The following is a 22907-nucleotide window of genomic DNA, read 5'->3' as shown; positions in this document are numbered from 1 at the left end:
GTTCTGTGTATAGATTCTGGTTGCCAACTAGTCGATATTTTACAGACCAATGAATGAGAGCCCAATTGTAAGCTTAGACATTTGGAAAGGAAAGAGTTTATATCCCGGTTTAATGAGAACTCCACCCTATAGAGCTGTTGTGCATCTATGAAAGATTATTTTCCTCTTTTCTATTTTTACCACTATCCTATCCAGGTCATGCAGTTTAAAATGGTGAAAATATGAGGGAATATTTTTTACAAAGTTTTGAGAACTCTCAGGAATTTCATTGTCACATTGTCACATTTACATGTGATCGCAAATGATGTATTTAAATAATTAAATATGGCAATGGATGTAGCGTCCATATTCCTGGTTTTCTCCAAACATCATTGTCAGGGGGCGTTAGCTCGCGTACACAAAGTCTACAGTAGTGCACTGGGTGACACCATCCCCCGTGACGCCACTGATTGGTAAAAGATAGTTTTGTGGAGTTTTTATTTTAATAAAATAATTTTTCAGGGTGTGTGCACAGTTTTCTTTAAGTGGCAGTAGAGGTCCCAGCAGGGTACAAGGTCATGCTGGCACTTGTAAAATACACAAGCAGTTTATTACTGATAAGGCTTACTGTGACGAGCAGTGCCACATTAAAATACTGAATTCTAGCATTTAACATTGATCACCTCAACACATTCTAGGCACAGGTATAGGGAAGAGCTTTCAGAACAGGCTTGTTTCTTTTCTGAGAGGTGGTGGGACACTTCTTATCCCCCTAGGTCAGTGGTTCTCAAACTCGGTCCTCAGGACCCCGCATAGGTCACGGTTTCCAGGTCACCCAACAGGTGCACAAGTGTAGTCATTACTCACTGACACATTTTAAAAGATCCACAGGTGGACCTTATTATTTTACTTGTGATTCTGTGAGGAGACCTGGAAAACATGCACTGTTTGGGGTCCTGAGGACCGAGTTTGAGAACCTGCGCCCTAGGTAATTCAGCCCTGTGCTGAACAGGCTGCTGTTGTGTGACTTTACAGGAGAGCCCCAAGCTCTGTGTTTCACAGCCTAGTTGTGGTTGCAACTTTTATGGGGGTCCCAACGCTTTTCGTCCCCCTAAAATTGCTGCTAGCACTCCAGGCTATGAGCGCTGGCATTGTCATTACTTTTTGGGTCTTTTTTTTGTTAAGATATTTATTTAAAAGCTTTTCTTTTATTATGAAAACACCAGTCATCATCGTCATCAAGTGAATGGCGCCTGCAGTGATGATGCACTTAAAGGGCCTGAATCTGAATTGGAAGTTAAACAAAAAAGAGCAAGTACTGTAGCTGTGCACTTGAATAAACCATGGAGCAATGCAAGGGGTGCATATACATGTATTTATTTTTTTGCATGCAGAGTAAATACTGGCTACTTTTGCATGTAGCCCACATATGTTGGATAGCTTTATTTTTATACTGCAATTTAGATCTGAGTTGAGCACGCAACTTGCAAATCTAAATCTCTCTGCACATATTACATCAGCCCCACCTGCAGCGCAGCATGGTTTTTTCCAAGGTGCAGTTTCTTGCGCTGTTTTGCTTTACTCTGACCTCAGAATCCAGCTCAAAGTGTTTCTTGATACACTTTAAACTTTGTATTTTCACGACTGACACATTAATGTGTTTATTTTGAATTGCACATATCGTAATTTGTGTGTAACTTAAAATAAGCATGTAAATAGGTACGAGGGCCTTATCTGAGTCGGGAGTGAAGCAAAGAAAAGAAAGTAACTGTGCACCTGGACAAACCATGTAGCAATGCAAGAGGTGCAAATACATTTATTTTTTTTATATTTTGCATGCAGGTTAAATACTGGCTGCTCTTGCATGTAGCCCACAAATGCTGGACAGCTTTATAATTACACTGCAATTTAGATCTGAGTTAGGACACGCCCCTCCCAAATCTAAATCTCTCTGCCCATTTTATATCTGACCCACCTGCAGTGCAGCATGGTTTTACCAAGGTGCACAGTTACTTGCTCTCTTTGCTTTCACTCCTAACTAACTCCTAATCAGGCCCAATGTGTGCATTTACATTTGTGTTTTAGACGCAAATGTGTCCAACTCTAAATGACCCCTATAAATTTTGTGTTTTTTTTATGATGAACATTAGTAAACCTAATCCCTTTAGTCCCTTTAAAAGTGGAAGAGCATGGGAACATTCTCATGTAACTGAACATCACCCAGCCGTAGTTTAACTGCCATTTGTTAGGTATAAATATAAGTAAACATGCAGTAAAGTTAATAAATCAGGTTTGTATGAAACTAATAATTGTATGTTTCTGTGCTATTTACCCTTGTTCACAGATTGAGCCATTCTTTATAAGTCTAGCTTTGTTTGACATCAGAGAAGGGAGGAAGATCTCAGCAGATTTCCATGTAGACCTCAACCAAGACATTGTGAGACAAATGATTTGCACTTCCACGGGAATGGTGGGGAATGGGACCACGTCACCATCTGTCAGTATTACCAGAGAACTGGAAGAACCCCAAGTCCACGGTTTTCCTGAGAAATGGATGCAGTACCCCAGACAGGTAATATATAGAGAATGGCAGAGAATGATCCCTAGCAGACGTGTGACCTGCAAAATAAATAGTTACATACTGACTACATAGTAGTTAGTATGTAAATGTAAATAGTTACATAGATAACTAATCTAAACAAAGAAAATGGTAATTTCCAGATATGAGCTGTGACCGGACGCCTTTCGCCTAGGCCGTCCCTGGTCACGGGTTAGCGCTTTGGCTCCCACTCACCGTCAGTGACTGCCTGTCATTGACTCCGCCCACTGCACCGTGGGCATGTAACGATGCTGCCACCACCAAACTCTACCATCGGCGTTTGGAACCGCTTCTGCTGCGTATGCGTTTGACTAACTGCGGACACACCTCCTGTTTGGTGTCGACTGTTCCCACCTGATCCCTCGCAATGGACCAGGTCTGCACGGTAGCTTGGCAGAGGGCTTGAACTTGGAGACACGGAGCTCTTACCCAGAACAGCCGGAGAACGGAATAGCGTTTGGCGCAATTCTTTTCGTCGCAGGATCGAGGCAATTGAAGTAAAGGCAAACGGTGTTTTATTGCTCAATGTCTTAAAGAAGGCTCAACCTTCCGAATGAAGGGGTACATTACATTGCATACAGGAATCTTATCAGCAGCTCTTCTCCTCAAAGAAGTTACAGGGTTGTACCCACACAGGGCTCACAGTCCCTCTTTTTATGTCATTCCTACACACAACATCACAGGGGGGCAAATCCACCCTGTGTTCCTTCTAGCCAATCAGGCTATCCCAGAAAACATAAATAAATACATCTTACATTTCACAGAAATTAAATCAATTTCCTTGATACGACCCAAAAACATTTGGTTTCCTAAGCACAAACTGCTTGTCTTTTACAACTATGCTTGGCATCGTATACAGACACACGGGAGTCTCCCTAGCCCGCATTTCAAAGGAAAGGCTTCTTCAGTCAACACCCAACCCTCCACTGCCAGGCTAGGGTAATTACCATATCCATCCCTAGGTGAGGATGTCTAACGAGCAGTTTGTCTCCAAAGGTCAAGACATGTTACATTTCTATAAGTGCATTTTAAACCCAGTTTACATTTAAAATCATACATTTTGAATACATGTCCTGGCTCAGTGCTGCACATACCATCTTGAATACCTTTTTATGTATAAACACTTGGCGCCTAGCGCCGGTAATACATTTAAACATGGCGCCAAGCGCTCTTTGTCTCTTTAAATATGAAGCCGCAGCACAGGAGGTTAACCCTTTCAGCGCCGTGGCAAACATTTAAACACGTGTGGTCATGCTCTGGCCACATGAGCCATGAACCAATATACATTGCTTCTTTGTACATCATTACCCCCCCTCCCCCATACACACACACACACACACACACACAAAAAAGGCTGTCTCATGGGCGTGTTTTGGGAGTGTCACGGGCGAGTCAGTATAAGCAGTGTTGGTGTAAGCGTTGTCATATGCACAGCCATAGCCACAGTGGCCATGTTTAATCAGAGATCAGATGCAGACACTGCACCTGCCGATGTCGATGATAAACGCGATGATGCGTTGATGGTGGATTATTTAGAACCAGCGGTGGAGTTGCTGCATCCACAGGGTGGGTGTATCAGGGTTTGCACAATCAGGCACACGCTACTGTATTACACAGGGGGGTACAGCTGAAACTTGTATTTGCATATTGTCGTTACTGCAACATAGCTGTAATCAGGCCCTCTATCTCTACTCCTTTCTCCTGTCAGGGCAACCAGCAGCAATAGTGACAGAGAGCAGGTCAGGTTTATTGAGTAAAGTACTTCAGTTATTTCATTAAGATTTATATTCAAGTTAACTAGTGGCTGTATTGCTCTTTGAAGGCAGACTTTTAAACGCGGCAGTATAAGGAGCGTAATGTCATTTAACAACCTAAAAAATTCATTTTTCAGAAACAGTTTTCTTCATTACATTAACAACATAGAAATACAAAACATTGTGACAGATACTTAATGTGAGAAATAAACTGAGTTTTTTCAAAAAGAATAATTGCGAAAATATAGCTGCAGAACATGTTGGGCATCTGGTGCCTGTCTGGTTTGCTTAATGCATTCATGAAAGTGTGAATTTTAAATTGCACAATTACATTGTATCTGTCACATTACTTAACGTTTGGCAGAATCATATCGTTTGTAATGAATCTATAGTGAACGCATGCTTATGGGATTAACTTACTGCATCTAATACTTTGTTTAGAGCTATGATGGTTGGGCTACAGGCATTCATTATGTCATGTTCCTGTGTCCAGAAGGGGAGGAATGAGGCAGCAGTACCTGGAGTGTTTTTGGGATTCCCATTCCTGTGTCAAAATAATTCAGATACACTGGACACAGCTTTATGGTGCCCAGAAACCAAATGTATGATACTGGTACAGTAGCTGCCAATTAAATCTGGTCCCCATACTGTGTATTAACAATGTGAATAAAGGCCCTCATTCAGAGCCGTACGCTCTGAGCAGAGCGCACGCTCTGAATGAGGGCCGGGCTCCATGAAAATGGAGCGTCCTCCTGGACGCTCGTATAGCTGTGGGTCACCACCCACAGGCTATACGAGCGTGCATTGTGATGGCCGCGATGGTCGTGACCATAGCGACCATCGAAATTGCGAGCCGGAGCCTGCGGTTGAGGTTTTCAACCGCAAGCTCCGGAGTGATTTTGGCTCTATCAGAGCCAAAATCACTCCCACTGACATCACTAGTGATGTCAGTGGGCCGGCTTTTGACGGGAGGCGTTCCCGTGGAAACGCCCCCGTCAGGGAGGCACGCCCCCGGCACGCCCACCAAAGGGGGCGTGCTGTCAATCAACATTGACAGCACGCCCCCTTTGATCGGACACAACGAGCGAAGGACTTTCCTTCGCTCGTCGCGTCTGGCGCATGCGCACGACGGAGCTCCCTCCGTCGTGCGCATGCTCAGTCCATAACATCGACCCACTTGCGAGCGGACAGCCGTTCGCGAGTGGGTCTGAATCAGGCCCAAAGCTCTTTATACTCTCAGATTAAAGAGTATATTTACTAAAGGTCGATTTTGATCGTTTTAAAAACAATGAAAATCGATCAACATCTATTTTGTGTTTCTGGGGCTAAACCACACATTTACTAATACTTTAGAAAACAAAGCAAACACTGGGCTTGATTCAGAATGGATCGCAATTGCGACCGCAGCTGCAATTTATTATGGAATGCAGCAGCGAAAATATGCTAATGCTTTCCAAGGCTCAGCTGGCATAAAGACGCCCACTGCAGCTTTCTCACATCTGTCCACTGTCGCTCTTCTATGTAAACATCGGTACCATCGTCGCACAGGTACGCAGCATTTACACCAAGTCTGACCAGCTGCAGAAACTGCATGTCTCCTCGCACGCAGGGGGCTCTTAAGCTGCGTATGCAATCACAGTGGCTAATATATGCATGCCCAAGCAATGGCGTTCAAACGGACAGGCACGCCTGCGTTTTCCGATCACTCCCCTGTCACCACCCACAATGCTCACAGCCTGTCACTCACTCTGCGATGAATTCCTCTGTGCGTACGTAATCAGAGTGGTCACAGCGCACGTGCAGTGCGGCATATACGCATGCACACTGGCTAACAATCGCTCAATCTGCGTACGTAGCTGCATTTGCAATCGCTGTTGAATCAGGTCCATTGTCTGTTAGTAAATGTGTGATTTAGCCCCAGAAATACAACGTCAATGTTGATCAATTTTGATTCGATCCAAATCGATTAAAATCAACCTTTAGTAAATATACCCCTAAGTATCTATTGTTTTACTCTTGCAGGCAGTTTTTACTGTGTCCAATCCACATAATGAGGTGGTTTTAGTTGCCAGGATAGAAAAAGTCCTTATGGGAAATATCGCCAGCAATGCTGATCCATATATAAAGAATTCAGATTCCAGCAAGGTATGTCCATACAATCTGCTTTATTTTACATTTTAGCACAGTTTACTGTATATAAATAGGGCTAAAGTGATTATATTATGATTATATTATGATTTCATACTTGCTCCTCTTAACATACTTAACTGAAATAAATAGTATTTTTATGTGCTATTATTCAACCTATAGTGAGTAGTCAATTAAGGGCACCATTTGCAGCAAAATAGAATATAGTTGTCTCTGTGCACAGTCTGGTCTGTAGCACAAATATCTATGACTCTTAGGGATCATTTTTTTCAGAAATAATTTAGACCAGGGAGCTGCCTATGAGCAAAAATGCATTAGCCGGTCATGGACTAAAGGCTGTTGTGCCCCCTCCATAAACAAAAGCTCCCTAAGCTATATTTGACCCAGTACAATATTTTCTTTTTTGCATGGTTCTATCATCTCAAGCATAAAGTCTCATCTCAGTCATTGTGTTTGGCAGCCCTACATTGCAGTCAGGGAAATAATGACATGTGTACTGTATGCTCTTATTTCCTTTCCAGTCAGCACAGAAATTGCTGAAGTCAACAAAGCAGTTTTGTAGCAGGTTGGGAAAGTACCGGATGCCTTTTGCATGGACAGTTAGGTATGTAAATAGAAATATTATGTATAGTATATACATTAGTAGATACTTAATTATACCGATTAGAGTGCCTCCTAAGTGTCTGTCTTTGAATGATCTTTTGTCAACCTCTATAGCGAGCATTCATTTTATTGATTTCTTGTAATTGCCCAAAGCTGATTCTACTGATAGAAAGTGAACACAACTAGGAAGAAGACAAAATTTCCAATGTATCAAACATCCAAAAAAGTTCCAAATTTCCACAGACAGTCTTACAAAGGTAATTTTCTTTCTTCTGATACTCTCCTTGTTCCAATATTTCCTCAAACAAAGGAAAGGGGTATATCATTGGAAAGATAATGTATAACTAGTAAAATTTCAATCTCCTACTTACATGTACGGTAGGATTGAGTTGTCTGTCTTCTCCTGAGTAACAAGGAATTCCTTCTTTTGGATTATCCTTGTAGGTGATATATACTCCACTAGTAGATATATACGAGTCTTTGATTCAATCCTCAATTTCTTACTCTGGAATTAGGAGATTGAAATTTTACTATTTATACATTATTATCTTTCCCACGATATACCCCTTTCCTTTGTTTGAGGAAATATTGGAACAAGGAGAGTATCAGAAGAAATAAAATTACCTGTGTAAGACTGTCTGTGGAAATTTGGAACTTTTTTGGACTTTACATATATATCTCAGAAAAAGGAGCGCTTGATACATTGTAATTTTTGTGAGTATGATATATGGTGGGGACCACATTGTTATTAGGTAGCACTTTTGAATTTGTGAGCGCAGGATTTATATATTTATTTTAATACTAGGAAGGAGGTCTGTTATATCAGGGTACATTCTTTGCTTTATACACAGGAATATAAATTGCAGATGCACTAGGCAATCATTACTGTCCAAATTTAAATGTATATTGTAATTATTTATCATATCAGAGGTAGTTAGCATATCGTTGGCCAATGATACGGGCCTGCCCACCAACGTCAAGGTCACCTCGTCAAGCAGGTCCCTAACACTCTGAGGTTCACATCTGCGCCCCAGCAAATAGGTTACTCAGAGGTGGGGGTTATCTCATCTAGATACAGCCCCACTATTACCAGAGCTGGGAGTGCTGTCTGCTCTATGTGCAGGCAACCACCGCTGTACACAGGGCATGAATAGGAGCAGAAAGAGGTAGGGGGCAGCACAAATGCTTCCTTTAAGAGCTTGGCTTGGCTAGATGTGTTGGGGGTGGATGCCCATCTATGGCCCCACCTGAGACGGATTATAGGTGAGTAAAGTGACAGCACAGACCAATAGCTACTGTGGTCGCTTGTAACATTTTTGTGAGGTTAATGCATCACTGGGGTTATGTTCTGCTTGCCTCTGCCCTAAAACAGTTAGACTATGTAAAGTGTTCATCTGTCGTTATTCTTCCTTACAAGCTGTTATTTCCAGATGATTGGTCTATTCAAAAATGCCCATTCCTATACATAGGAAAACAGGAAAATTTTATTAATTTTTATTTAGTTTCGCTTTATATTATAGCTTCATGTGAAATCAGTAAAGTATACACATACGTTATTGGTCTGATTCTGAGCCGGATGCAGCATCTGGACGGAGGCTCAGTGCGTGGCCATGTACTTAAGAGATGCATTGTGTAAGAGTGTCATGGGCTTGTAGGCAGGCTTCTATCCTACTATGAGGCGTGCATATGATAAAGGGACGCCAGTATCTGCTGGATATTTTGTACCCAGCATGAGGTGCTGATACTAATGAGGATATTCGCAGCCACGGGTGGATGAAACAGTGGGTGTGTGACTACGCGTGAAGCCCTACGGATACTCACATTAGTATAAGGCAGTGATGGGTAACAGGTGGTCCTGGGGTCACATGCGGCCCTCACTAGCAGCCTGCAGCTCCTTCCTACTTTATTGTAATAATTGTTTGCGATCATTTATAATACTTATTTAAAAGGCCTACTGGTGTTACTACAGATAGATCTCTTTCATTGATTAAATGTATTCATTTAACCTGCTACTGAGATTATAATGTGTGGCCCCTTTGAAAGTTAGAGGGACATCCAGTGCTGAACTGTACTAGGTTACCTATCACTGGTATAAGGTAATGGATCTGGCTGCTGCAGCCGTCCTCATCTGCGGATACTTTGCATCCAACTTAGAACATACATATTTTAAAATAATCGTATTTGGCATATTCAACCAAATTTCATACAGTTATACATCATTGATTATAGTTTATATATAATAAGAACTACAATAATAATGGGAAACATATATATTGTCTTAAAAATTCTTGTTGTTATTCTAGACCATTATTTAAAGATAACTGCGGGAACATTGATCGAGAGTCCAGGTTTTCCCACCTCTTCAGACAAGAAAGCAGCAAGATTTCAACGGAAGACCTCATTAAATTGGTGTCAGAATATAGAAGGTTGGATTATGTAATCTGACTATCGAGAACATACATGAACTAATATGTGACTAAGGATTGTACCATTGTAAGCATGTGTTGGTGCTTCCTTATGCATTGACACTGATGATAATCTTACACTATTAGCCCTACAACAGTTAGTAGGGCATCACTGTCACAATCCAAGACTTTTACTAATAATCTGATAAAATACAAAGTACACAAATGTGTTACTGTCAGTGAGTATCGATATCATTACTTTAAATTCCACTTTTAAGGACACTGTTACAACTCAAATGAAAAAAAAAAATAGAACATTAAAAAAAGAAAATAGTTGCAATTGCAAGTTTTATGATTTGAATAAGTTAAATTTGAAATAAAAGCCACAGACATCAATAGAACTCTCTAACATGTATCACCTTTAGACCTATAGTAGTGCATGAAGCTGATTTTTGTAATACCAGTGTATTCTCTCAATATAACGCGTGTTCCCTCCTTATCATGCTATTTGTTCTTCCTTATAATGCCAGTGTTTCCTCCTTAGAACGCCAGTGTTCCTTCCTTATCATGCCAGTGTTCCCTCCTTATCGTGCCAGTGTACCATCCTTTTAATGCCGGTGTTCTTTCTTTACAGTGCCAGTGTTCCCTCCTTATAACGACTGTGTTCCCTCCTTACAGCACTTGTGTTTCCTCATTATATAATGTCAGTGTTCCCTCCTTATAGCACCAGCTTTTCCTCTTCAAAACACCAGTATTCCCGCCTTACAATGGCAATGTCCCCTCTGTATATAATGCCTGTGTTCCCTCTTTATAATGCTAGTGTTCCTTACTTACAATGCCAGTGTTTCATCCTTAGAACGCCAGTGTTCCTTCCTTATGATGCCAGTGTTCCCTCCTTATCGTGCCAATGTTCCATCCATTTAATGCCAGTGTTCTTTCCTTACAGTGCCAGTGTTCCCTCCTTATAACGACTGTGTTCCCTCCTTACAACACTTGTGTTTCCTCATTATATAACGCCAGTGTTCCCTCCTTATAGCACCAGTTTTTCCTCTTCAAAACACCAGTATTCCCGCCTTACAATGGCAATGTTCCCTCTGTATATAATGCCTGTGTTCCCTCTTTATAATGCCAGTGTTCCCTCCTTATCGTGCCCAGTGTTCCATCCATTTAATGCCAGTGTTCTTTCCTTACAGTGCCAGTGTTCCCTACTTATAACGACTGTGTTCCCTCCTTACAGCACTTGTGTTTCCTCATTATATAACGCCAGTGTTCCCTCCTTATAGCACCAGTTTTTCCTCTTCAAAACACCAGTATACCCGCCTTACAATGGCAATGTTCCCTCTGTATATAATGCCTGTGTTCCCTCTTTATAATGCTAGTGTTCCCTCCCTAGAATGCCAGTGTTCAATCCTTAGAATGCCAATATTCCCTCTATATATAACGCCTGTGTTGCTTCTTTATAATGCCAGTGTTCACTCCTTACGTCGGCGTTTCTTCCCTAGAATGCCAATGTTCCCTCCTTACAATGCCAGTATTCCCTTCATGTATAACACCTGTGTTCCCTTTTTATAATACCAGTGTTCCCTCCTTATCATAACAGTGTTACCTCCCTAAAATATCAGTACTCCCTCTAGAATGCCAGTGTTACCTTTTTATAACACCATTGTTCCCTCCTTATCATGCCTTATCCATACAACTACCGTGTTTCCTCATTAGTAAACACCAGTGTTTTCTCCTTAGGACATCAGTGTTCTCGTCTTATAACGCCAGTGTTTCCTCATAGTGTTCCCTCCTTATTGTGCCACTATTCCCTCCTTCTCATGCCAGTGTTTCCTCTTTAGAATGATAGTGTTCCCTCCTTATCAACGCTATTCTTCCCTCCTTATCATGCCATAATTTCCTCCGTATCATGCCAGTGTTCTCTCTTTAGTACGCTAGTGTTTCCTCCTTATTACACTATTGTACCCACCTTATTAAACTATTGTTCCCTCCTTATCATGTCATTGTTCCCTCCTTATCATGCCAGTATTCTCTCTTTAGAACGCTACTGTTTCCTCCTTATTACACTATTGTTCCCTCCCTATTACACTAGTGTTACTGCTTTATTACACTATTGTTCCCTCCTTATTAGACTAATGTTCCCTCCTTATCACCTAATTGTCCTCTCTTTAAAACGCTAGTGTTTCCTCCTTATTATACTATTGTTCCCTCCTTATTAGACTATTGTTCCCTCCTTAACATGTCATTGTTCTCTCTTTAGAACGCTAGTGTTTCCTCCTTATTACACTACTGTTCCCTCCTTATTACACTATAGTTCTGTCATGATCATGTCATTGTTCCCTCCTTATCATGCCACTATTCCCTCTTTAGAAGGCTAGTGTTCCCTTCTTATCACACTTATATATTGCTCACTCCTTATTATGCTATCATTCACTACTTATCATGCCAGTGTTCTCTCCTTATAACACCAAACGTTCCCTCATCATGATCATATCATTGTTCCCTCCTTATCATGCCATTGTTAACTCTATAACATGCCAGTGTTCCTTCCTTATCATGCCATTTTTCCCTCCTGATCATGCCATTGTTCCCTACTTATCATGCCAGTGTTCTCTCCTTACAGCTTTAGTGTTCCCTCCTTACACTATATAAAATGCCAGTATCCCCTCCTTACAATGCCAGTATTACATCCTTATTATAATGCCAGTATTACATCCTTATAACGTCAGTGGTCTTGGTGTTTAAATGTAGGTCGCATTATAAAGATATAGACCTAAATGGAATAAATACATTGTGATGCAGTTTTTGCAGAGAAAACATGAGGGAGGCATTATAAAGGCTGAAAGTGTAAAGAGGGAGGCCTATATATCAGTATTCCTAATACCAATCACTGTGATAATATCACTTCTGTCCAGTTATAATTCTAGTTATACATAATTTACAATTGTTTTAACTTAGAATGATATAGTAATACTCACTGAATAAGATTAAAAGGCCACTACTAATAATAAGATAAGATAAGCGAATTGATCTTTTCTAATGGGACTGGTAGAGGATATTGTGAGACGTCCTAATAACGGTACTGATGTAGCGTTGGAGGCAATTTATGCAAAAAATGTAAATGTAAATTGCATACAAAAAAAATATGCATTTCAAGTAGCTTGCAGAGCTGGCGGTATGTTAACATACCTGCGAGCTTGCATACTGAGCAAAATGTGCATGTGTTGAACATACTGTATGCTTAAAGTGTATGTTACACCTAAACCATATAATGATACAGTTTAAGCATATCATGCGGTCTGGACAACAGTTATCATAATTTCGTTCAGTTGTAAAATGGTTTATTCTATATTCATAGACTAAATTTCTTTTTTGTTTTGTTGTTAACTATGTGTGTAAAATTATGTTTATTTATGTTGTTTTTATAGACAATGACTATTTTTTCATATTCAGGGCAGAGAAGATTAGCAAAATCCAAATAATTCCAGGAAACCTGGATATATCAGTAGACACGATACCCATGGAACATTCAAGTAGGATATATTTCTATTACTTTTTATGTCAAGCCCAGTTACTTACTGTCTTTAATTTAATGTATTTTACAAGCAGTTTTAACACTAGTACAATGCATTTAACAGGTACTGTATGAAAATGGATCCCATTGATCTGATTGACACCATACCCTCTCACATTTCTATAATTTGGGTGCGCTACACTTTATAAAAACACCTTGTTCCATTCAATGCATTTGTGGAGAGTGAAATGCCTTGGTGAATCCTACTGTACAGTGAACTCCAATGATCTTAATAAGCTAGCAAAAATTCCAGTAAAAACACACATCAATCATCTATTTTTCCATTTTAATTTAAATTTTTTTTGCTATAATTGCTATTAAAGCAAAAAAAATAGCAATTTTGTGATGAATATGCTTTTCCTAGTTACATGCAGTGGTGGCTTCCAGAGGTGGGGCTGCACCATAGTCCAAAATTCAAATAGGAGAACCACACCAACTGCCAGTGAGCCCTGGCCTGCAGATGTTTGTCAGTGTTTGAAATGACAGTGACTTTCCGTATTTGAATTTTGAACGGCACTGCAGCCCCACATGTGGAGCCGCCACTGGTTACTTGTATACCTACAACTCCTAATTGAGACTGTGAACATAACTCAAGTGTTAATAGCAGCCTGGAAAAGCTCTTTTTCTTGTACAGTAATTTTCCCCTGTCACTGAAGGTATTTAGGGCCTGATTCAGCTTCAGACGGAATTGCAAAACTGCTCGCAAGCATCTTTGCAATTTCGTCTGTGCAGATATGGTAATGACGCAGGAGGCATTACGCCTCCTGCTGCAATACGTATCCGAGCTGCGTTGTGCAACGCAGCATCGGATACTCTGCGGAACATCGACCGGCTAAGGTGACCCATGGGGTCAAGCAGCCGGCTGACACAGATGAGAGGAAGAAGCTAGGAAATCTCTGTCAACCGACGGAGATCCTGGCTTCTCCCCTCCCCCCCATCGTCGGCGTCACGTCTCCATTTCGGGAGAACGGAGGCCATCGCCGCCCTCTCCCTGCCCACAAACGGCAGCAGACTGTCAATCACTGACAGTCTACTGCCAGTCTCCATGCGGGATCGCAGACCAGTTCTGCACATGCGCAGAATGGGTCACAGATTCCCGATCATCATCTGCATTCAGCAGTGCACTAGCATGCACTGCTGAATAAGGTCTTTAATCCCTTAGTGGTTAAAGGGGTCTCATGTCTCAATAAACCAGGTACAGTACACGTTTTATTGGTCACATTTATTTTAATATTGAATCTTTTTAATCAGTGAAGACCCTGATGAATCAGTGGACTTGACACTCCTATTGCGACTACTAGCAGATTAGATACAGTATGACATGGTTCTAACAGTAACTGACATTCTCTTATTAGATACATGTTAAAATGGAAATGTTGGGGGTGTGGCTTGGATGAGATGGAGAGCAAATGCTGATTTTAGGAGATCCTCCTATATCCTGGTTTCATATGTCCCTGACGCACCTATCACATATGAAGTGATACAGATGGAAAGAATAAAACACCTACTAGGGAGATCTTTCAGTTGTTCGCTAGCTCCTGTTCTTACTCTTCTGCATTAGCCAGGATTGCATTGTAACATCAGTGTCTGCTACACTAGAACTCATGCTACACTGCCCCTAAAGTTCAGAGGTGTCGGATCTTATGGACTAGGTGGTAGAGGTGGACATGGCAGGTAACATATCAAGGCATTAGCCATACATAACAATCTGCAGATAATCATGCAAATGGCTGAACAAATCTTTAAAGACGAGATTACAGTTCTGCAGACTGGCCACTGGCTCACGTGTGAACCAACCCATCACATCCATGGAACATCAGCAATCAGTCATTCATCAGAAAAACTGCAATACCAATGTTAAGAAAACAAAACTACAATAATTTAAAAAAAATAAGAGGGAAGCACATTTCAGAGGCTACACCAGATATACTGTATTTAAATTCTGTGACAGACAATATTTAACCGGATTGTATTTGTAACAGTGCCTTGAGGCCTAGAAGAGCCAAAAAGCATAGACCCCAAAATTTATGACATCAACTATTACTCAAAAAGTATTATTACTATTATTATTATTATATTTCATTTATATGGCACCATTATAGTTCTGTACATAGTGAATGGAACACACAGCAAAATTAAGCAGTACATTGGTGAACAGACAAGACAATCACAAACAATTTACCAACTTTACAAGTATACATAATGATAATACACAAATTGCCTAACTATGTGGAGACCACAAAAGGATAGAGGTCCCTACTAGCAAGAGGTTACATTCTAGAGGGGCTATGGGAAGACACATAGATGGAGAGGGGAGTACAGTAGAGTAATGCAGAGAATGGAGGCTTGGGTGAAGCGATGTGTCTTGAGTGTACGTATGAACATTCAGAGGATGGATGATATGCTAAGGGCATGTAACTTCACAAAACTTGATCTTAATGGTTCCTCCACCCAAATTTGATTTGGGCCCAAACTATAAAAGGCTACCTAGTTCACTGATGGACTTTCATATAGTACATAATGGGACTTAATGTATTGATGGGGCTTTCCAATTCACTTGACTGCAAGTAAAATGGAAATTCCATTAGTTCCAACACTATATGATACGGTGTGTAAGAGGTTACTGAAAGTGATTGTTGGATCCTGTCCTTGCATTGTTTCTATTTGCAAAGTGAAAGCGAGTTGCATAGTACTGCTAGTTAGATCAACATTGGTAATATGTTAAGAGAACGTAATAGTTCATTAGCTTATTTGGGTTATCAAATGATCAATATACCATGATGATTATACCAGATAAGATTTGTTTAATTTAAGAGTACTACATACTATAGACAGTAGTTATACTACAGCTTACTGCACTTATACCTATATATAGGGCCTTATCCAGGCAAACAAAAATCCATTATGCACCTATTGTGAGTTGGCCATAAGCACGAGATGCGACCAATTCTGCATAGAAAGCAAACACGCCTCCAACTCCATACACGGAACAGAAACACATACGCAAGTAATATGATAAGAGGTGTGGCTTCACTGTGAGTACAAAATAGGCTAAAAAGCAGTACACAATTCATACACCACAGTAAATGGCTGGAGAGTGCAAATAATAGTTACCCAACTAGCTTAGAATCAGATAAATACAAAACAAACCAATCTTGCTTTTAAATCACAGCAGCAGTTTTACTCCATTTGCATTATTGCATGTGTCTTCAACTCATTTGACCAATCAGACGTGGCCTGCAGCACTTACTGTATCACCATCAATTCAAAACTTGTGTAAAGCTTTATTTCACGCCAAACAGGAGTATTTGCACTTTTTTCCTCAGCTATCTTAGGTGGATTTTGCATCAATATACCCTTACTGTACTTTGCTCCTGTCTACACGCCCTATCCAACCCTGTGTCAGGCCCCTTGGGAGGTGTAAGTTCAACTTGACTGGAGAAAGAGCCGAGTATTGCGTAAAGACACTCATGTGCACTAAAAAAAATTCAGGTTGGGGCAAAGAAAGCCATGACTTGCTTCTACATCCAACTCTGAATGAGGTCCATAATGTTCAGATGGTCATAGCTTTATCTATTTGAGGTTAATGCCAGTTAAACTTTGCGATGTCCAAGATTCTTTTTATGTTTTCTTATTCCATCAAGGGAGAACTAATGTGTCTCCACAGCAAATGTTATGGCTCCACTGGGAATAAATAGCCCTTTATCTAGTACTTGATGGTGCTTTTATGCATTTTTTTTGGAGTCGTCATCTCCTTCCTTGCTGTTGACCCCATTTTCCTCTTGTGTATCACTGCCTCTGTTTGGAGGGGGTGCTGGAGTTGCCAACTATGGGTACAGGATGACTACAATGGCCAATTTATCCATATACCATTATACCAACTCATACAGGAGCTACGTAGATGCCATAACATTTCAAGTAGTGTACCCAATTTAGGAAAGGAACAGTGCCTAAACAATTATTTAAAAAGTTATTGCAATGGTTTTAGCAGTTTTCTAGTTAACAGACTTACATATGTAGCAATCTGTTTTCATACACTCACTGACTTCAGGTTAAACTAGAAAATCAGTTAGGAAAGAAATTTGTGTCCTATTTCTCAGGTGCAGCTAATGCTGGAGGACAGTCTGATCAGCTAGTGTCTCAGTAGTGTCTCAGTACAAGTCTTGTTGGCGTGAGTGAGGAGAAGTGCAGGTTAGAGGTAGATCTAAGAGGGTGTAAGGAAGATCTTTGAAGGTTGAGGAAAATCAAAGAGGGTGTGATTTAAGGTTTAAGATGTAGAAGAGGAGGCAGTGGTTATGAAGTATAATAGTGTTACAGGCCATGCCATTCTGTTACCCACAAAGGAAGCACACCTCCCCCATTGGAAGCACACTTCCCCCATTGCTGTAGTAAGCTCATCCACTAGTTATATTGAGTGTTTTGGTGTCTTGTGGCTCACACGTTAAGCAAATTGATCACATTAGGAAATAAGTATTGAAAATTGCTGGCAAGGGCTTCGCAGAAGAAACAACATCACCTCATATCTTAGATCAGCTGTCCAGATGATTTCTTAGTACATAAGCATACCATTACTAGGTTTTCTGAGGTTATTATTGGAGAAGTTTGAGAGAGATCTTACTAAGGCTTATTTTGCCTCCCAGGAGGAGGTGTTTTCTTGGCACTAGAGAGCAATTGGCCAAGCTAAGTAGTCTCTGTTGGGGAAATGTCTCAGACCTAGCAGTTGCTTGATCCTCTATTATAGGTAGTGTCCCCCGCACCTTATTTTCTGCAGTATGCTTGCCATCACCAAGGGAGTCACTATTCTTAAAACCCTTTGTCAACCAAAAAAACCATATTGGGCCTATTGAGCTCCAACTCTGACATACACAAAATCCTTTTCTATGTAATGCCACTATGCATAACATTATTACTAATTGTTATAAGAGTTGGATAGTTTTAGCTGCCTATCAGATTTGAATACACAAATCTCTACAAAGCCACTGATGCAAGGGGTGCAATGAAAATATTCAGCATACACTGAAACCTGTAGCTATTAGCGTGGGTGCCATTAACAGGTCTAGGTTATCTGAAGAAACCAAAACAGAGGAATGGAGTCTAGGGGCAGAGAGCCCAAGGAGGAGGTGTAAAGTGTAGCTGGTGTGGCAAGAGAAGTGGTAATGAGAACAGGAGGGAGGAGGGCCCTGCTCATAAAGCTTACAGTCTAAAGGGAAGGTGGGAGACAAACTGAAGATATAAGGAGTGAGCCAGTTTAAGAAGAGCTAAGGGCAGGAAGCAGGAGTGAGAGAACTGGAGAGTTTAAGATGGTGAGGTAGACTGTGGTGACATAGCTAAGTGATGATTATGCTTTTGTGAACAGATGGGTTTTCAGCGGCCGTTTGAAGCTATGCAGGCTATGGGATAGTCTGATAGCATGAGGGAGGATATTCCAGTAATGGGGGACAGCACAGGAGAAATCTTGGAAGCGTGAGTGAGAGATAGTAACCAGCGTAGAGGAGATTACCTTCGCAAATGGAATTTCGTATACTTTCTTAGTAAAATTGGAATAATAAAATTAAATATTCTTACTCTAAATGTTGCCCATTAAGCTACATATGGTCTTTTTCTATACAGTTTAGAAACTCCTCTGCAGAATCATATGACAGGGCAAGAAAGCTAAAATACAATTCACAGCAATGACATGGCCAAAGGTCAATGGGAAATTAGTCATCTTATCAAGCAGTTGTCCTAATAAAAGCACTTTATTTTGCCAATATGGTAAATGCTCCTAATTGTTCCTTTTAGGAAAAACATACATGAAACTCTGTGGGTTCTTCATGTGTGGGTCTGTCTGCTGCAACATATTCATTAACAGAACAGACTCTTTTGGGCGAAATATAATGTCTGCAATTTGTCAAAAGTGCAGAGAGTTTGGTTATTTTGCAGTAAGAGTTACCTATGAAATGCCAGAATGCTCCCATTGTCTCCTTCATTATTGGACTCTATGTGAGCCACCTGCATCTATGCTGGTGCAGAAACAAATGAATTAATAACTTATTTTGCATTGTACTGTAGATGTATTGAGCCTTGCAAATGATCTTTACTGTTTTTCATTTCCTAGACTGTCTTACCTCATCGCTAATACCAATTAAGCCATTTGGGGAAGTAGAGAAACATGCACCCACTGTGGAAGTTGAAGAGTTTGTACAGGCATCAACCAAATACTCCCAGCCTCACAGAACATACAAGAACCAAATATACATTTATCCAAAACACCTCAAGTATGACAGCCAGAAATACTTTAGCAAGGTAAGAAGTGACTAAAAAGCCAACAGCACAAAGCAGTACTTTCATTGTATGTAACTGGTCCTCTGCACTCACTTTCAGAAATACTGTATGTACAAGGATCATAGAGCGACCTTAAGATTACCTCTGTATTAAAACAGGGAAGAATAGTACCATATATTACAGTATATGTTAAGCTGGCCAACATGTGCTATAGCCTTCCCCATCTATCCAGTCTACTAAATATTAATTCAATAAGAATTACAACACAATGATAGCTATGCCTAAATGGGTGGTGTCTTCTACCCTCACACAGTTTTTCAAGCTTTATCAAGTCAGGTATATGTAGTAGCTTTATAGGATAACAAGGAAATTGTCTGACTAGCTGAAGAAGTGGGTTTTGTTGATTTGGCTCGGGATCCCTAGGGCTAGCTGTAGGTGCTGGAGAGTAAATTAAGCTAGATGGCCTGATCATGCTTTTCCTCATGCAGACCAGGGCTATAGGCAGAGACTGTTATGCAGCAGGATACAGGACAGATGCAGGTACCAGGATAAACTGTGATGACAGTAGTATGTGGGAAATCTGGAACTGACTGTGAAGATACACTAGAGTCGGGTGCCGGTAGCACAATCTGGATCAGGCTGTAGAAATGCTGGACTTGGATGCTGTAACACAGCAGAGGCAGGATGCAGATGGTGTTGTACAATAATAACAGGCTGCAATGAAATATTCTGTGAAGAAATACTGAACCAGGTTTTCTGGATAGCATTGAGAAGCAATTTTGTCAGGCCTGTAACTAGCTAGAGGTGACCAGTGCAGTTGCACAGAGCACAGAGGCTCTGTGGGTGTCGCTGCCCCACAGCCCTTGCTCCTGGCTAGCAGGGTACCTGTAATGGCACCCTGCAGCCAGGGTTGCTGCTGCAGTACCCATGGAGCGTCCAGTAGATGCTCCAGGCCGCACCCTGCATAGTATTTAGTATTGGGATTGGCCAGGTGGGGAAGACGTTTTTCATGAGCTGGCAACTTAACATGTATTGCATTATATTGAACTAACATTCCCTGTTTTAAATCCATTCTCCTAAGTAGTTATATAGCATCAGAAAAGGCAATATGTTCTGTGATATATTGTTATGGTTGAGTCCAAAGGATGGTTTTCCTCTTGCTTATCATGATGAACACAATGTAGAGAGAATACAGACTTTGCTTGTTCTGTATGCAACTCAATATCTGTACCTGATATTAAATAATTATACTATACTAAAATATTGGACTCGGGTCACTTGATTCTCTGCCTACCACTCCTCCCCTTCCTGCCCTCCATTCTGTCTTGCCCTGCCCCACTCTCAGCTGTTCTTGATACCGCCCTCTTCCCCCACGCCATCCCGGCCCTACCGCCAGCTCCCATACTTACCCTTTTATCACCCTTCAGGGGTGCCTCGGCTGCTAGTGTCTCCTGCCTTGGACTCTACTTAATTACAGCATGCCACAGACTCAGGGTGTATGTGTGACACACTGGACGTGGCGTGAACAACAACATGCGCTCCTATACTCACAGATTATCTCATGTGTAATCTGTAAACCTTTACTGCCACCTACATGCCCCTCACTCTAACTAGATTCCTGGGGGGCTGCAACACTCAGTAAGTTTTCCTACAGGCTGTCTGTTTCTTTAAAAGTTATTTAAAGTCTACCACTATATAAGCCAGAGCAGTGTCAGACTGAGGCATGAAGGGCCCACCAGGGAAGGCAGTGGTAGGGGCCTATGCTTAAAGGGTGTGGCCAGCCACCACAGAGGCTTGGCCAATCATTATAAAGGACATAGCCTGCAGATAACATGACTACTACAGTGCATGGTCTGTTCATCCATATTCTTGCTCTACCAAGTAACTGACCCTGTAATAAAGGAACAATGTATAATTTCAGTGCACTGTCTGAAACCTGATATAGGAAGAGGAGGTAGGGCCCTCAGGCAGTGTGGCCCACCGAGGATTTCCCCTGTATCCCTGTGGCTCAGGCCGACCCTGAGCCAGTGGAATATGCAGTTATGGGGAGGATGATCAAAAAAGGTTATTTTATTGGACTTTTCTCAAAAGAAACTGAAACCAAAAGTACAATTTGGTTTATCTAAAAAACAGCTATTTACAACATGCCAGGTTTTGCCTTTAATAAAATTGTTGTTTTAAATCCCAACGGCAACATCACTACGTGATAAATAAACCCCAACATGGTTGTAAAAATGTCCATGTTAAGTAAATCCCTTTTATAGGAGATGGAGTTGTTACTTGATTTTATTACAGAACATTATATAGAATTAAACTGCTATATTGAAATACTGTATTACTGTAGAAAATGAAATACATAGCTTATTCAGTTTATGAATACTCCCCATATTCATAGGCAAGTGTCCAATAGCTTTTTGTTTCTTCTAGAGAAAGCAAAGTAAACAAGTCATATGATTTGGCTGTAGTTGTTCAAATGATTGCAGATATCTTGTTTATTATTTTCCATCTGAACCGAATTAGTGCATCAATATCTCATCTTACATTTTCTGCAGGCGAGGAACATTATGGTGTGTGTTGAATTCAAGAGCTCTGATGAAGAAGGAAGCCAACCATTAAAGGTGAACTGAGATAAACACAATTATGTCAATTATTGTGAAAAGTTACACCCTAAAATGTATATGATATAGAGTGCAAATGCTCTTCACCCTATAAAAGGTACTTCTTCAGGGGAAAAAGTAAAGTACATTTTATTGCATTTTTGCCTTTTATAGGGTGAAGCGCATTTGTATTGGGTTCTAATGCTCTCTATCATATACCATTTTTAGCATAACAATGCCGCAAATGGTGCAGGTTAAGAAAAAAACTGTGGAAAAAATGCTATAAGATGTACTTTATTTTTTCTCCTGAATAAGTACCTTTTATAGGGTGAAGCACATTTGTATTGGGTTCTAACACTCTCTTTCATATACCATAGGGCCTGATTCAGAGCCGCTCGCAATCGGCCCAATGGTTGCCCACTGAGCATGCGCCACGTCCGGCGTGTGCTCACCCCGCTGAGCGACTGAAGGGGCTCGCAACAAGACAGGGCGGCTGTCGATGTTGATTGACAGCTCGCCTCGCTTTGTGGGTGGATAAGGGGGGATGGCCGGACAAACGCAGGCGTTCCCTTAGGAACGCCTGGCGTTTGTAGGAGGGCTGACTGACATCACTACTGATGTCAGTAGTGTACTTCCTGCTTTATTAGAGCAGGAAGTCCACTCGGCCTTGCGGAAGCCTAGACCCTACCGTAGGGCTCTGTCGCAAGGCCGATGGTCACGATCAGGGGCGGATTGGACCGCCGGGAGACCGGGCAACTTCCCGCTGGGCCGGCCTCCTCTCTGGTCAGCATCCACTGTCACCAGACTGACAGCGGGCCGGAGCTGTCAGTCTCATAGCCTCAGTCTGGTGTCTGGGCCGGCCTGTGCAGCGCAGCGCCACTGCCTTTATGACCAAAGTGCATGGCCCCGCCCCCTACCTTTCCTCCCTGGGCCTGGGGCTTATCATTCACAGAGTTTAGCAGAAGTGCTCAGGTACCCGCTGGC

General features: G+C 41.3%; 1 protein-coding gene across 1 annotated transcript in view; it reads left to right on the top strand.

Moving 5' to 3' along the window:
• DOCK10 (dedicator of cytokinesis 10) overlaps positions 1 to 22907 on the top strand; it is a 308992-nt gene that overhangs the window by 146466 nt on the left and 139619 nt on the right. Inside the window, exons 12-18 of the mRNA XM_088446281.1 lie at positions 2324 to 2551; positions 6355 to 6477; positions 7002 to 7084; positions 9387 to 9509; positions 12942 to 13021; positions 19160 to 19347; positions 21879 to 21944. Of these exons, the coding sequence (XP_088302407.1) occupies positions 2324 to 2551; positions 6355 to 6477; positions 7002 to 7084; positions 9387 to 9509; positions 12942 to 13021; positions 19160 to 19347; positions 21879 to 21944 (891 nt within the window). The remainder of the gene's footprint in view (positions 1 to 2323; positions 2552 to 6354; positions 6478 to 7001; positions 7085 to 9386; positions 9510 to 12941; positions 13022 to 19159; positions 19348 to 21878; positions 21945 to 22907) is intronic.

The sequence above is a fragment of the Taudactylus pleione genome, unplaced genomic scaffold, assembly GCF_031769625.1.
Source record: "Taudactylus pleione unplaced genomic scaffold, aTauple2 ptg000395l, whole genome shotgun sequence".
Classification (NCBI taxonomy): domain Eukaryota; kingdom Metazoa; phylum Chordata; class Amphibia; order Anura; family Myobatrachidae; genus Taudactylus; species Taudactylus pleione.
This window is presented reverse-complemented; position numbering and strand designations above follow the sequence as displayed.